At 35.6% G+C, this 16,376-nt stretch overlaps 2 protein-coding genes across 3 annotated transcripts; both read right to left on the minus strand.

The window, feature by feature from the left end:
• Window positions 1–17: 17 nt before the first annotated feature.
• LOC137814786 (DNA mismatch repair protein MSH6) lies at window positions 18–8,990 on the minus strand. Of its 2 annotated transcripts, XM_068617691.1 has the most exons (21): window positions 7,921–8,990; window positions 7,427–7,523; window positions 7,123–7,225; window positions 6,986–7,039; window positions 6,828–6,902; window positions 6,649–6,717; window positions 6,454–6,537; window positions 6,085–6,279; window positions 5,248–5,750; window positions 5,024–5,153; window positions 4,311–4,402; window positions 4,022–4,200; window positions 3,744–3,946; window positions 3,555–3,656; window positions 3,086–3,248; window positions 2,688–2,980; window positions 2,397–2,534; window positions 1,856–1,935; window positions 1,629–1,728; window positions 1,026–1,155; window positions 18–527 (listed from the first exon to the last, which is right to left on the minus strand). In XM_068617691.1, the coding sequence occupies exons 1-21, from the start codon at window positions 8,759–8,761 to the stop codon at window positions 283–285; spliced, it is 3,876 nt and encodes a 1,291-aa protein (XP_068473792.1). In that variant the 5' UTR covers window positions 8,762–8,990; the 3' UTR covers window positions 18–282. The 2 variants fall into 2 exon arrangements, 1 of the variants encoding a protein (XP_068473792.1); XR_011081680.1 differs by lacking the exons at window positions 18–527; window positions 1,026–1,155 and having other exon boundaries at window positions 1,654–1,728; window positions 1,856–1,953; window positions 7,921–8,945.
• A 1,038-nt stretch (window positions 8,991–10,028) lies between these two features.
• Window positions 10,029–15,235, minus strand: LOC137814787 (DNA replication licensing factor MCM7). Its single transcript, XM_068617692.1, has 15 exons — window positions 15,007–15,235; window positions 14,794–14,861; window positions 14,643–14,702; window positions 14,341–14,564; window positions 14,048–14,225; window positions 13,600–13,722; window positions 13,377–13,466; window positions 13,111–13,253; window positions 12,760–12,937; window positions 12,251–12,442; window positions 11,827–11,999; window positions 11,526–11,729; window positions 11,205–11,370; window positions 10,706–10,927; window positions 10,029–10,443 (listed from the first exon to the last, which is right to left on the minus strand). The coding sequence occupies exons 1-15, from the start codon at window positions 15,041–15,043 to the stop codon at window positions 10,339–10,341; spliced, it is 2,163 nt and encodes a 720-aa protein (XP_068473793.1). The 5' UTR covers window positions 15,044–15,235; the 3' UTR covers window positions 10,029–10,338.
• Between the last annotated feature and the right edge of the window lie 1,141 nt (window positions 15,236–16,376).

Below are 16,376 nucleotides of genomic sequence, written 5' to 3' on the forward strand. Positions count from 1 at the left end.
AAGTATTAGCTACTTGATGGAAGGAACACCCAAGCTCACATTTGTATTAGCTAAAAAAAAATTCAATTAGATAGCTAAATATGTACAATGTGTCAGCCTAATTAATGGAACTCGTATCGACACCTTATGTGCAACTATATACAAGCTCTACGCAACAAAACAAAAATGGCAAGACAACCAACATTCAAGGCAAAACTGGGCTGTCAGGAGTGACATCAACGTAGACTACGACCATAAAAGTATGGTTGCTTCTCAAAAGAATGAACTACCTTGCTAAATAGTTTAACATCGCTGCATCGATTCTCGTGCTTTATCCTGAAGTTCCCTTAAGAAATCAATGCAAAGGGTTTCCTGGAAACTCAAATTGGTAGCAACTTTGGTCAATTTTTGTATGATAGCAGCTATCTCGTCAACCCAGTTTTTACTGGGATAGTTTGTTTCAGAAGACACCTTTCTGCATTTACCATAACTGGCCTCAAATTCTCCAGACTTGGCAGCAGCTTTCTGAAGCACAGAAGTTGGAAGTCCTGAAATAAAATTAATTTGCTTCATTGGTAATATGAATTTCTTAATAATTATACATATAACAGAAAATGAGGCATAGCACATTCGTAGCAAATAGTATAACCAACACACTGATATAATAGTTTTCCAGTACGATCCAAGAGTCATGTACAGACACAATTCGTTTTGATAATATATGGAGATAGTCAACCTCATGTTTAAGCTTAAAAGTCAAAGACCCAAAAATTAGTGAACTGCAGATGGTGGATGAGAACATGCCGGCTACCAATGTCAGGTTTGTCTCCTCTAAATTTAGTGCACTTTAGAAGGCCAGTGCAAAGATTTAGTGTTTAGGGTTCAAGGATATAACTGTTGATTGAAAAATTATTGGTTGAAATCGTTATCAAATACAATACGTGTTATAACTACGAGGTTATATTTGGTACTTTACCCTCTGAAAGTATAGCATCACTATAGAGGAGCACAATCAATGTTTATTATATTTCAATACAAAAACGTACCAGCTATCCGAGCAACGTTAACACCATAGCTCTTGGGGCAAGCACCAGGCGTAAGCCTGTAAAGAAAGGTGACTTCGTCTAAACCTGCAATTCCACCACCAACTTGGCATGCCATGTGGCTGAGACAGACCTTTACAAGCACAAAAAGCATATTCAGAAATACGATTTTTCAAAACTAAAACTGACCTAAAGCAAAAGGTGGAACAGTCTCTACACCACTATGCAAACTTTCTATAAATATCTAAATATTGTCATGACTTGCAATCTGTTAGGCCTCTTATAAGTATATATTATAAGAGGAGAGCCACGATTTAGGCTTTTTAATGGGACTGAATTGTTTTAGCAATCATTACTTGTTTTGGCAGTTGTTAGTAGGGACAAGCATTACTGCCTCTAAGCAGTTATTAGCAGAATAAAAAATAGGAGAAGGATGGGGGAGTGTAGTAGTCTTATTCTCATACCAATTGGTGTCTATCACAATCAATTATGGGTAATTAAGTAAACTAAGAAAATTGAGATTAAAAAAGCTTCTTACAAGCATTGGACCATAAATTAAATTTAACTAACACTGATGATTATTCTGGATAAGAAAACTAAGAATACCTTGGGATCTTTGAGATAATCTACAGCTAATCGATGATAATGGGTAGAAAACAATCCACGACACTGCACCTTCCGCACAAAATGTTCTAATACGGCTTCCCTGTCAAATATTTGAAACACAAAAGAAGAATCCTGAGATGGACTCACTACAGGCTATAAAAACAATGAAAAATAATGAAACCATAGGAGACAAACACATGTCCAACTAATCTCGCAATAACACTTACGCAATTGCTTGTCCATCAGAAGTTGCAGTCCCTCGCCCAAGCTCATCCAGAGCCACCAATGAGTTACGAGTGGCTGATGACTATCACCATCAAAAGCACTTATTTAGAAAGAAACAATGTTTTAACAAGATCAGATTAATCTGTATGCATCAGTAATGTGCATAACAAAATAAAAGGGCATACAGAGCTCCATGAATTAAACATAATCTATTGCAGGTGAAATATTATAAAAATGAGTGAGCTCTAAAGGAAAAAACCAAGGCAGAAGTTTTCTTCCTCAATGCTGTGGCATTGCTTCTTACATTCTAGAGAAAAAGAACTATCATAAACCACAAAATGTGTTCATGTTCAGAAGAAGAAAAGTGCTAGCTATCCACTCTTTCGAACACACAGTAATGACTAAAATTTACACAAAAGTTAAGAAATTGGACCCATGAAAAAAGTGAAACCCCACCAACAAAAGATTTTCAATAAATTTTAACCAATAGAAAGAATATGTTGCTAGTAGTTATCAAACAGGAAAAACACTTGAACATCTCACCAGCATTGTTGCCGTTTCTGAAAGCTCAGTTAAAAATGTACTTTGGCCTGCCATTATATTATCTTTGGCCCCCATTCGAACAAAAATTCGATCAACAGGTGACAAATCAAAACTTTCTGCTGGAACATCTGCTCCTACCTGCATACAAAATTAAAAGTATAAGTGCACAGATTAAAAATTGGCTTATTTAAGATGGATCAAAGGGCAAGGGCAACCCTTTTACACAAACATCCCCCAAAGAAAAACCAATGAATAGATAATCTGAAATGTAAGATGACTTTAAAGCTTCACCTGGGCCAAAATCACAGTCAAGCAAACCTGACGAAGAAGAGTTGACTTCCCACCCATGTTAGGACCTGTTAGAAGGATAAAGCTGGCATGATCTGAACCACCACCAATGGTTATGTCATTGGGTACAAACGCACCCTTGCCTAAGGTATCACTCCTGAGGACAGGGTGTCCCAAACTTTTAGCATGGAGGTAAGGAGCTTCTTTAGTACATAATGTACCAACGAAAGTTGGTCTGCATGTTGGTCCTTCATAGTAGTCACCAGCTATTGCTAAACTGATCAACAGATCCAGTTCTGCAACATGTGAATGCAGTTTAAGGAATACAAAAGAAAAGCTTTTACTTTTCTATTTAAATGCAGCATGAAAAATCCATCTTGTGAAAGGACCACAATATGTACCTGCAGTTGCAGAGACCAACTGCTTCCACTTGGTGTGGTTTTCACAAAAGCGCCCAATCAATCTTTGCAATGTATTTTTCAACAAGGACTCCCTTTCCAATTCAGCTTGGGAGAGTTCTTTTAAATAAATTTTAATATCTGGAGTCCAGTACCTAAAGAAGCCCTGCATGTATCATACCAAGAAAATAAGAGAAAAAATCACTTTATATTGACAGTTGCATCTGCAGTACAGATAATAAATTAATAATGTATCAATGACCAAGCAACAATTTCATGGGAATTAATTTTTTAGTGTTAACATAATTATACTATAATGTACAAAGATAAATCGGGATGACAATATGCAGGATTATTTACAGGTAAAGCCAACAAACAATGAAATATTATTGTAAACTCAATTATCAAATAGATAATTCTAGACATTTCTGCAATTGAGATGAAATTTTCAGAGCACAGTTTGTCTACTTACTTTTCTGGATGAACGCAATTCATAATCCCGAGGAATATTCCTAGACAAATTTTCTGGCACTTCCAATAGGTACACATCCTTTCCAACACTGACATAAGCAATCTGAAATAGATATATAAGAAAATTCAAAATTTTATTTTATGTAATATAAAAAGATTAAACTCCAATTGTTTCAGGTAGAGTTCTTACTGATGTGTCTCCAAGTAGTTCCCTTTGCTCCTTGAGATGCTTCAATAAACTGGACTCAATATCTTTAACTGCCTTACAGGCTGAGGCATACTCTGTGTCAACTCCTTCATGAGGTATTATACGCCCAGAGCCATTGGCTTCCACCCAATCAAAGGCATCCTTGAAATGATTAAGTTCCATACAAACATCAGGAAGACCTTTACCTGCACTTGAGAGCATTCAATAAATCAAACAGCAGCTACAGAATAATTTAATGGCATATTTTGAGACCGGCATACCTGGTGTTAACAGATGATGAAGTTGTCTAGATTGGACATGATTCAAAATATCACCAAGCGAAGAGCATGCTTGTAACATCTGTTCACAGCCACGCAGTGCTGCAATGAACTCTTGTAGTTGCTTCTTAGCTGCATCCTCATACAGAATAACTTTATTAGCATTCCTTCCACTAGCTTCACTGCATTCAAGAAAATCAAGGTGCATATATACTTCAGTACATTAGAAGATGGTGAAAATCAGTATGGTCCATATAGATATCACACATGGTAGATGCACAATAGTTTTCACCTAGAGCAAAATATACGTGCAAGCAATCGCTCCATGTCAGGTAGCTTGGATAATGCTTTCCGAAATTCTAGTGCAGATGGCAGATTAACTCCCTAAAAAGCAAATCATATATAAAATAATCAGTATTATGTAATGGTTTCAATCTGATTATTTTCACTGCTTAACCTAGCAACATATATCATGTGGTAGATATCATCATGCCAACCTTATACATAACAGCCAACCTATCTACATCAGTTAAAAAGCAACATAAATAGAAAAGCACAATTTAAACAAGCTCGAAATACCCCATATTATATATTATTGAACAGAGAAAATCAAGTAAACTGCTAGACCTGAGGTCTACATAGAACAAGATGGGTACACTTGTCAAGGAAAAAAGACGTTAGCAATTAATTAAACCATAAAAACAAACAAGTATGACAATTGTGTTCAGATTTACTTCAAATGACCACAATATCCCATGACTAGTGCTACAAATATTAGTCCAAAAAGAGATACCAGAAGTTCAAATGTTGATATCCAAAAGTGGGACAAACTGAACGGTAATACTAAGAAAAATATGAACATGAATAAAATATAGGTAACATAAAACAAAACCAACAGTTTATAGCCATGCTAAACTGGATGATGTAGCGAAAGCCCCCCCTGTAAAGTTCACTTTTATCCTGAAGGACTATCAGAAACAGAGGCAAAATACATGATCTACCTACCTTCAAACCTGCAACAGCTTCCTGGCGTTCCTTAATGGACTCCACATGACATAACGGTCTTGCAAGCCATGTCTTTAGCAATCTCTTTCCAAATGAAGTGACACATTGGTTTAGTTGGGCATAGAGCGTGCTGCAAGAAGCATCATCATTTCAGTAACATATACACATAAATTCCCATCTTGTCTAAAACAGAAAGGGTGTGGATAACCACATAACAAACATACCCAGAAGAATCTCCATTCCTGCTATTCTCAAAAATCTCAAGATTCTCCAAGGCAGCCACATCAAGAACCATGTAGTGTTTGGAAGCAAGATCACCAAAACCAGAACAGGGAAGTAACTCAAACTGTGCAAATCTAAGCAATCTCTCATCTAGAAAGGCCTGTTTCAGATAATAGAGAGCACCACCTAGTGCTGAAAGTGCACTTCTACTGTTGTCACCTGATTTCACCAGCTCCTGTAAAACATCTGGCAGGCAGTTTAACCCATTATCTTCAACACTAGCATCATTAGTGTTCCCATAAATTTGCTTCAATTGATCCACAGTTTTGCCAGCATCCCAGAATTCCACACCTGGAACTAATTCATTCACTAAAGGGTTTCTGGTATGCTTCAGCAGAGCTCTCTCCGTTTCAGCACTAAGTAGTTTGGCAGGTTTCACAATTTCAACAGGCCTGATCTCAGATAAGATAGAGCACAAGGCACTGCAATCCAAATCATCCTTAAACTGCCATACACAGAAGCCAACTCTTCTTTTACATAAGTGATAACAAGCAATTGGTAGATTAATTAGGTCCATGTTAGGTAGCATACATATAATACGCACTTTCCAAATAAAATATGAAATTATGAGCAAACACACTATAAAGCTACCACCACCAAATCCTCAACATATCAACCCCCAATCCCCACCCATTTCAATCTATTTCCATTCCAGATTTAGGTAGAAGAATTAGTAGGTTCACAGCTAGATGGCATTTGCAGATCTCATCCAAGATTTGAATACGTTTATGCATTATAAAATTTATGCAGAGAATTTAAATGAATGTAGAGAGTCATACCTGTCCAAGAATGACTCTACTTGTGGCAATATCAACTATACAAACACCATAGGTATGCTCTGAAATTTCATTTGGAAGATTTTCATTATGCTCAGCCAGGGCCATTAAATATGCTGCTTCAGGGTTTGCTGACAGCAACTCCCCATCCGTCAATGTACCTTTTGTTACCACTGCACATATCTCACGCCTTACAACCTAGAAAGAAAGATCATAAAAGTTAATAGACCAATATTCCATTATCAAAACTGGGGTTAACAAGAAAAGTAACTCGATAAATATGTAAAACATTTCTTGAACACAGACTATAAGGAACAATTAAAAACACAACAAAATAAAAACAGTTGCTTCTCTGATTACTGTGAATCATACCTTATCTTTAGAGCCCTTCTCCTTACGACGAATCTCCAGCTGTTCAGGTGTTTCAGTCTGCTCCACAACAAGAACTCGGTAACCCTGTCCAACCAAGGCAACTTAGTAAGTTTCTCCCTAGTAGAATGTTGGCTTGTTATACATGTTAATTAGTTCAGTAGCAAAAACGAAATAAGAAAAAAAGTTGAGGCAAACCTTCCTAGCAAGTTTCTCCACGTTCATTGAGAAGTTCTTCTCTGGAAACCCACAATGAGGTTGGTCTCCCTGAAAGAGTCATATATAAATCAGTAAGTATGCATTATTTAGAATGAGCAAACAGGTAAGTCATCTCGACATTCTATAGATAATTCACAACTCTAGGCAATCATGCACACCTTCATATACTGCAAGTCAAGCTCTTTAACTCCTACATGTGCATCCATCTCAAAAAGCTCATAAAATTTACCCATCTGCACCAAAAATAGGGAGGGAATATGTTTGATTTGGTTGAAAGGAATGGACTAATGGCAGCAACAAACTTAATCCACTTAACCTTGAAAAACAACACTTTGTCCATATGCTTTGACTTGAACTCCCACCATTGTTTCTACATTCATCAAATGTCCCTATTAATTACATGCACCATTGAAATTTTGAGAGTTTCACCCAACTGCTTTAGCAGTAATTTACCTGACCCTCCGACAAATTCCTTAAGAAATCGGGAGGCAAGTAGAGAGTTCTTGAATCATAATTTTCATCCCCTGGTCTTCTTCGCTTGGCATCCCTGCGATCTCTGTACAGATACCATATACATAGATAGCATCATAAAACTATAATATAAACTAAAAAATTAAACGACTGAAAAAATTCACACTGAGAACTTATAAACTGCAAACACATAAACCAATATGGCATCAAAATCTATTGTGTGAGACAGGAGAGCACTTTGGAATGGAAAAACTTGAATTGCTACATCACTATAGTCAGCACTCACACTTTCAGGAAGCGCAGTTTCTGAGATTCACGACATGCAAATCTTTCAGAGGTCTCGGTAAATGAAACATTGTCAGCGCTACTAGATGTCTTTTTAACTGCAAAATTAAAAGATACGACTTACATTATAAGCTACAAAATATATTGACCTCTGCATTTCAGTTGGCCAGCGACATCATCCAATGAAATAAGGACAAGCATAAGGAAAATGACGCCAGTGAAGACAAAAACGCTTGAATAAAATACTAGCCATGGGAGAAACAGAAACAACTACAAGAGTGACTTCTTGTTTTTCCTTTTGCTTTATTCTTTTTATTATCACTATAAGGTGCTTTTTTGCCTATAAATTTGAAAATTGTCATATTTAATGCCCACACTCCCCACCACCATAAAAAAACAAAAATGAGGATGCAAAGGTTCAAAATCTGATCACAGAAAACTATATCAGTTTCCCTGTTTGAAATCTCCCTTCAAATGACTAATTCAGTCACTTACTCTCCAAATTAGTAGCAGGCTCCAATACTGAGAGCTTGAAACTCCCTTTACAAACTTCCACTCCACTCTTGCTCTTTTTCTCAGGCTTTAGTTTCTCTGTTGCACTTAGTTTCCGCTTTTTAGCCTCCGTCTTTTTTCCTTTAGCACTCTCCGCTACGTCCTCTTCATCCTCTAAATCCGTATCTTCTTCCCCATCCCCAGCCTCCTCCAATGATGCAGCATTCTTCCCCCAATCCTCGTCATTGGAATCATCATCGTCATCATCATCGTTAACATTATCATGTTCTTTTTCTTCTTCTCCTTTGTTACTTTCTTCTTTTAATTCTTCCTCGTCAATCTCCATCTTCCTAATGTCGGGGAATCCGCGACGCAGGCGTTTAAGTTTCTTCGTAGAGGACTCCTGGAGCCACTCGATCTTCTCCTCGGAAAGGTTGAGCGATTCTTCTTCTTCGTCATCGAAGTAACGAACCACGTGCTTGGAGGTGTTTTTATCGAAGGATATGATGGAACCTTCGTACCAGGCTTTGTCTAAAGGCCAATAAACCTTGATCCTTTGGCCAACTACTTCTTTTCCGTAGAGAGAAGACGAAGCGGAGGGTGGAGAAATGGAAGAGCCGATTACAAGAAGTGATTTGTTCGACTTGGGATTGAGAGGTGAGGGAGTGAGAGTCGTGGAACTAGGGTTAGGGTTAGTATCTGAAGCGTGGTTAGGGTTTGACTCTTGGTTGCTTTTAGCGACGGTGGGAGAGGGGGAAGGGGATTTGGTGAAGAACGAAGTGATTTGGCGCTGTTGATTGACGAGCGGTGATCGACCATTGCTGTTGCGACGAGAAGGACCCATTGATGTGTTGTGAGTGTTGCAGAGTGCAGTGAGGGAAGGGTTATGGTAGCACAAAAGGTGGTGGCGGTGGCGGTGGCGGGAAATGTTTCTCGCGCATGGCGGGAATTCACGCTATATATAGTCTCTAACTCTCTCAATGCTGTGAGTAATGGTGGTTCAGTTTTCGAGCCGTGTGCACACGCTTGCGTCTGCTGTTTTTGAAAAATTAATATATATTTTGGACTAACTTGTGTTAAGGCAAAGCATGCTTCAGAAGATAATAGTGTAATTTTTTAGAGCGTTTTAGTTTTTATTCGATACAACTTTTTTATTGAATATATTATAAAAAAGATTTAAATAATTTTCTAGTATTTTACTCTTTAGATATGTTTTATAAAGAAAAACAATTAAAAAGTTAAATATGTTTTTGTTCATCCCTATGAAAATTTTGTTTACTTTTTATCTCAAAAAAATTGAAATTGTTTGTTTTAAACTATATAAAATTTGTAAATTTTAGTTCTAATACTTATTAAATTTTAGATTTATTCAAATTTAAAATCATTACTTTTAGTTTTTAATATTTATTTAATATATATAAATAAAATTTAACATTTTAAAAGTCAAGGACGATATTATATTTTTTTATTAATACTTTATTTATGAGTGTAGATTATATGAAAAGATCATTATTGAAATGACTATTTGACTATTCTAAAACATTTAGCAAGCTCACTTTATAATGAATAAAAAAATATTTAAGTAAAAAAAAAAGGAAAAATTGCACTTACATAAGATCATACTAAGTTTTTAGCGTACTTTCTTTAATATTATAACAGGGACACTTTTATTACATTTTTAGTAAAATAACACTATTTTCAATATTTAAATATATTCGTGGTGATGTTTTCTAAACGATGGTTATAGCTAATGTAGTGGGTATATTATTACATTGATATATAGGTATTATTTTGTAATTTTATCATAAATTATCTGAGGACGACAAAAACCGATTAAGGTAGACTGACCCGCACAAAGTTTATGGCCACACAAAATATACAATAACTAAATAACATAAATTAAGCATTACAAATTATAAAACATAACTTTTCAATAAAGTCCCAGAACAAATAGTTTTTCTTCCACCCTAAGATTTTTTTGACCGAGTAAAGTTTTCGTTATGCATTTATCTTATTCCTCGACGTCTTTGCTGTGTTCTGATTAAAACTTCTTTTAGCAACTCAATGACATTTCTTACACCAGCTGCATTCGGTACCGCATCAAGAAGAAATTTAAATGGAAATGGCTTAGAACACAAACACAATGCAAGGTCAATAGTGCATGGTTGTAGCGTTCTACATTTTACTATCAAGAAGCAACCTTATGCGAGCTCAAGTAGGAAATAACTTTACCATACAGAGTTAAATTTTGCAATTACTGTACTCAAATAAAAAATGCAATTCTAAACTGTAACAATACAAAAACCTAAAACTAATAAAAACCAAATTACAGAATATGATTCCCCAAGTCCACCAACTACTCTTATCCAGCTTCTTCGAACCAGATTGCCTCTAACCATGCTAACGGGGAAGGGAAGTGCCTCAAGCATCAATAAATCTAATGTCAAAGGTATGAGGATGTATCTGCCATACATTTAGTGCTGCATACTCTTCCAAGCACTCTTTTAACTGAGCTTCGCTGTAACCCTGTTTCAAAGTCAGAAGTTTTGTTGTCAGAATATTATCCAGAGAGGAAACAAATAATTACTACAGTTGCAAAAAGACCTTTTGGGTCTTATTTAATGAAAAAAGTATTCTTTCAATTGTTTCAAGACCTTTTACTTTTGAGCCCTCGTGTTCAACATTCAAACTTGAATCTAGTCTAGACTCTTCTGAAGTTTGACGCAAAAATCATTTTCTAAAATACTTCATAATAGACAGTAGTCAACAATGAGCAATATGTACTTACCTTCCTAGATATCCAGTTCAGTGCATGGGCATAGCTGACATCCACTCGGTTACCTCTAGCCGCTTCATCTCGCAGTATGGAATAAATATCAGATATGGCATCAAGACCGGACTTTTGACGGTCATCAGAATACAAAGAGAATTTTGACATCTGCATTAGCCTCAGTGCTTCGTCCACATCACTCTGAGCAACAGTTTCAGAAAAACGGAGTCTTGCTAGTGCCTGTTCAGAAAATAAGAATGGAATAGCATATTCTTAGGCCATATACAATCATAAATAATGCTTACTATTATACATTGTGGTCTTAAAGGCAGAGCCAACCGAATGACAACAGATCTTTCAAAGCTAAAAATTATTAGCAAACACTTAAATCATTTATAATTTTAAAAACTGCACTTGGAGTTGAGTTATGTATATAAATCATTAACCCAAAAAGAAAAGTCAATATAACCTAAATGCTTAATTTTGCTGCTCTCTTTGGGAAAAGATTAAGACTTACAGCTGATATGCGGAGAATACTGAGTAATGTTCTGACAGTAGTGTAGGAATGTGGAGCATTGGACCTTGCTTCTTCTTGACGGATGCTGGAGTATGCAGTAGCAATATACTCTTCCAGTTCCCTGGGGACACTTGGAGACAATCTTCTTGCAGCTGATATGTATGCACTATATAAAAGCAAAACATTTCATTCTATATTAGTTTCCTTTTACAAGTAAAGAGAACATTGGCACAATGCTCCAAATGAGCAACATATGCACCATATCCTATTCTGATCCTTTAAAGTGAGATTAAAATGAGATCGCAATACTTCTATACTTACCGTAGAACAGATGGTTCAAGAGGAGTGAATCCTAGAGCAGGACACTCCTTATTTTGGTGAACATATACAACGTGCCTAGCCATTTCAAGATCATTATCCATATCAGCTCGATCAAGGATTAACCACAGAAGATCAAACCTTGATAGAAGGGCATGTGGCAGATTAATATTTTCAGCTGGAGTTCTTCTTAGATCATATCTTCCCCTTCATAATAAAATATGGATAAAATTAGATTTTGAAAGCACAAGTGTCATATCTATAAGAGTGCTTCTGCATCCAATAAGGTGAAAATAAATAATACCATGCTGGATTAGCAGCAGCAAGAACGGCGGTCCTTGCATTCAGAGATGTAGTGATTCCAGCCTTGGCAATGCTAACAGTCTGTTGTTCCATTACTTCATGTATAGCTGTACGATCTGATTCATCCATCTTGTCAAATTCATCAATGGCACATATACCCATATCTGCTAAAACCTGAAATTCAGAAATTTCTTTAATAAATCCGCTTATATCTAGAATCTAGTTAAAAGAACATATATTATTAAAATAAGGGCTTAAGAAGTAATTTGATGCTAGAGTTATTTTCCATCTTATTATTTGCAAGTACAGACAGCATTGCATATACGTATTTGACCAGAATTTTCCAATTTCCTCAACCATACATTTATAAGAACAATATATGGGATGGAAAGGATTGGTTACAAAAGAAAGGAGGCTTCCATTACCAATGCTCCACCTTCAAGAACCATCTCATTTGTCACCGGATCTTTTTGAACAGCAGCAGTTAGACCAACTCCACTACTTCCTCTGCCGGTGGTGTACACCCCTCTGGGTGCTACATTGATTATGTGTTTAAGAAGCTGACTCTTGGCAACACCAGGATCACCCATCAAACATATATGCAAATCTCCTCTAATCTGCAATTAAACGAAGACTAATATTTAGTGGTTTATTCATGTATATATGTATATATATATATAGATATAGCTTAAACAATAAATCAAATAGAATGTAAAATAAGCTTCAACAACAGAAGGTAAGACAGGAAATGTGACTAATACCGTCAGAGTGAAAGGGAGAGGAAAAAACAGATTCCATACTTGAAATTTTATCACTTATATAATTGTAATTTTCAAATGATATTATGCATTAATCCCTACTAATTAAACATGATTTTGATATAAAGTTTAAGTAAGAACATGTGACATGGTTTGATTTGTATATATTTCAGTACCTTCATTCCATCTTTCAAGGTCCGGTGTGGAGCCCCAACAAGGAGAAGAAGCAGTGCTTTTTTAATGTCATCATGTCCAAAAATTTCAGGAGCAAGTGATCGTGACAATTTATTGTAGATGTCACCATCCTCTGCTAATCGTGCAATCTGCTCTTCCTCGTCTCCTCTAAGTTCATATCTATGACAAAATAAATATGATAAGCAGCTGTTGTTTTGCCCCAAACTACTGTAGTAAGACTAACTAGTAGATAGGTATTCATTATGTTCAAGCAAGCCATATTAACATCAGTACTTGGTGGTGGTAAAAAGTGGTGCCAGTCATTATCAATTAAAATCTAAAAGCTAACTTACTCTTCGTATTTTCTCTTGAAATGAGTTACAGACATGGCCTCTAAGTAAGTGTCCGCAACCAAGCCTGCACGCATTGCTCGAAAACCAGTGTAAGGTATAGGAAGAAAAATCCCAGAGAACTCAACCACATCACCCGGAGCCACCTAACAATTTACAGCAAGCATGAGTTAACAAACTGCAGCAGTTAATTAACCATTAAATTTCAGCTCCTAGACAACATATGCGGTAACTACTAATTTAAAGCCAATAGGCAGGAAGTACTAAACCTTTCTGGTGAGTTCTCCTCTTAAATGAACAGTCATTGTTCGTGGAATATGGCCTTTGGGAACATGGTCAGCTAATTCTTGAATTTTGGCCTGGAGTTTAATCATTTAATAAATCTATTACCATCTTACTCTAAAGTAAATAATCAACTTCATAGACTATATAGAACCATATGAAAAATGAAAGTGAACAATTATGTTTTGATGACTCAACAAGAGAGCTAACCTCTTGAAATCTCAAAAACTTTGATGCTCTCAGTTGAAGGATAACATTCCCCTTTCTTCTATTTGTATCACAGCGCTTTGATGGACATTCAAACAAGGGCATGAAGACTCGAGCCGTTACTTCCTGTTTAGGAAGCAAGAGAATAACAATGTGAATGACCAACTAGCATGTAAATACCATAATACTCTAGCCATATCCCACAAAAGAAAGTATTAATCCATAACAAAACCTTACAGGGTTGGATAGACAGTTATAATCCTTAAAATATGGTTGTTTAACATCCTGGCAATCAAATCATTTCGGCAGAGAGAAAATTCAAACAGTGTGATGGACTTTTTCGAAATCGTACCAAGCAAATCTCATGCAATAGTTCTTTTGTTTATTTTATTTTTCTGCATAAAATCTAGTCTCTAAATTGTGCAGTTCATGCAGTCATTTCATCAATCACCTGGTAAATTTCAAATCCACAATCCTCGCACGTGTATACAGCCACTTTCATCAATGGTTTAACATCTGAACAACGTGTCACAATACCAGAGATTCTTACAAGCTGACCAATGTTCGAAGCTTTCACCTCCCTAATTGTAAATGGTCGTCCTTTAGAAGATGCCTTAATATAAAGCTCACTGCAATACAATCACGATGACATGTTAGGACCGTCACATCACATATAACTAATTTCTGCAATTACAACTACTCAATCACTACAAATTCAAGGAAAAGCACGGAGGCAAATCTCACTAATAGCGCTTGATTTCAGGAGGCATCTTCTGAAGTGGATCAAAACCGTCAACACCTTCCCCTGCTTCATCAGATCTCTGAGTCATCAATATGTCATGGTCATCATCCGTGAAGGCCTCGGTAGACTCTGGCATGAGCTCGTCAACTGCATTGGAGAAGATCCCAATATACCTTCGAGTGTTCTCGGTAACACGCCTAAGAAATTCTTCATCCAGATCCTTGTACTGAATTTCCCCAGAGAAAAAAAAATTAACAGAACCGTGGATTTTGATTAAGAAGCACAATAGAGTAACAAGCATTACATTAATTAAGTCCTCGAGGTCGATCTGAACTGCTTTAGTTTTGTGGTTTGCAACGTCTTGCTGAAACGAACAAAAAAAAGAGAATAAAAAATTAGTGCTAACATAGTTGTTATCCGAGAGAAATAAGAGTTAGAGCAAAATAAAAACCCACCAGAATGTTAAGGTATTTAGCTTCGCCATTGGCGTCTGCGAAATTGGAAAGGAACTCCTTCGCCAGAGCTGGAATACGAAAAGAAACGAAACGGGGGAGAGTATGAGAAGAAAACCATAGATTACAAACCCTAATCGGAAATAAACTTAACGGGGAAGAAAATTTAGGGCAATAATCCCAGTCGGAAGAAACTCGGAAAAAAAACAAGTTTACCTGTGTCTGCTTTGAAATCAAGATCCTTGGTGGCCATGGTAGCGAAGAATACTACAGAGCAAGAGAAAGAGAGGGAAGCGGGAAAATGTACCTAGGTAATGGTCTGAGAATTGGGCGCCAAACTATATAAACAAGTAGAGAAGTTTTGGCGGGAAAAGGAACACCCTTTAGAATCCGCTGAGTCAGGGTGTATGGTAACTTACTATGTTCATTATAGAGTAGTGGTAGTGGAGTGTGTAACCTTCTAACTAAATAAAATGAGAAGAGTATTATAAATTCTAACTTTATTTAATGCTTGTTAATACTAGATAACAAACTAAAATATTGTTGGGTTGTCGTGTTTTATATTAAAATAATGATGGAATAAAGTATAAATTTTGTTTAAATATAACGTTACATATAATTTTCTGAAAAGTATTCCTTAATTTTTATTTTTCATAAATTTGTAATTTTAACTAAATCAATTTTAGTTCCCGTAGTTTCTTTTCTTAAAATTGTAAAAAAATAATATTTTTTTAAAAGTATAATTATTATTTATATATTTTATTTAGAAGACAATTAAATCATGTTTACTGAACTTTTAATTTTTTAATTAATAATCATGTATGTTAATTTTACGTGTTATTACTACATAGGTACATATAAAATAACACGATGAATACAGAATTTTATATAATGTATTTATAAATTACTACATAAAACATTATTATACTATATTTATTATGTGTTTTTTTTATTCTCTATATATGCAATATTATTACACATATATAAATTTTACCATTATATATTATATGTAAATCTTGTATGTTAGAGTAGATATGATACAATTAAAATGACACCTTATGATTTTTTTTTTCCTTTTCTCTTCCTCATCAGTTTGATGATAGGAATTCATCATTAGACTCCTAGCAGCGAGATTTACAAGACTGCCCGATCAGATGATAGAGTAAGTTTATTTTTGTTTCCTTTTTTCTTTCTTTTCCCTTCTATCTAAGATTTTGACCTCCTCGCTTATCAATTTGACGATTGGAGTCTGTCATTGGACTCCTGAAAGTGAACTTTACGAGATTGACCGATCAAAATCCCAAATAGAATAAGTTAATTCTTGACTCATTTTCCTTTGAGTTAGTTTTGATTTGATTAGGGTTGTCTTGTAGTTTAAGTTTGCATGTGAGGTTTTTATCTTAGGAATTAGTCTTTGTTATATCAGAGTTCTAGTGATATAGTTAGATTTGTGATATAATCATAGGTTAGAAGACCTGGATGTGGGGTCATGTGGTCACCAATTCCAATTTTTGTTTGCATGATTGTCTCTTTTGGAAAGTAAAGTAATATATTGACTAAAATTGTTGATTTTGAATCTTTTATAT

The sequence above is a fragment of the Phaseolus vulgaris genome, chromosome 1 (assembly GCF_000499845.2).
Source record: "Phaseolus vulgaris cultivar G19833 chromosome 1, P. vulgaris v2.0, whole genome shotgun sequence".
NCBI lineage: Eukaryota > Viridiplantae > Streptophyta > Magnoliopsida > Fabales > Fabaceae > Phaseolus > Phaseolus vulgaris.

What these genes read in the sequence shown, in the direction of transcription:
- LOC137814786 (XM_068617691.1), bottom strand. Translation starts at nt 8,761, where the DNA reads ATGGGTCCTTCTCGTCGCAACAGCAATGGTCGATCACCGCTCGTCAAT. An exon ending in AAACTGCGCTTCCTGAAAGT is followed by an intron (nt 7,226 to 7,426) that starts GTGAGTGCTGAC and finishes GTATCTGTACAG; the next exon opens with AGATCGCAGGGATGCCAAGC. An exon ending in TCATCATCTGTTAACACCAG is followed by an intron (nt 3,947 to 4,021) that starts GTATGCCGGTCT and finishes TCTCAAGTGCAG; the next exon opens with GTAAAGGTCTTCCTGATGTT.
- LOC137814787 (XM_068617692.1), bottom strand. Translation starts at nt 15,043, where the DNA reads ATGGCCACCAAGGATCTTGATTTCAAAGCAGACACAG. An exon ending in ACCTCGAGGACTTAATTAAT is followed by an intron (nt 14,565 to 14,642) that starts GTAATGCTTGTT and finishes GGGGAAATTCAG; the next exon opens with TACAAGGATCTGGATGAAGA. An exon ending in GTATTCTCCGCATATCAGCT is followed by an intron (nt 10,928 to 11,204) that starts GTAAGTCTTAAT and finishes TTTTCTGAACAG; the next exon opens with GCACTAGCAAGACTCCGTTT.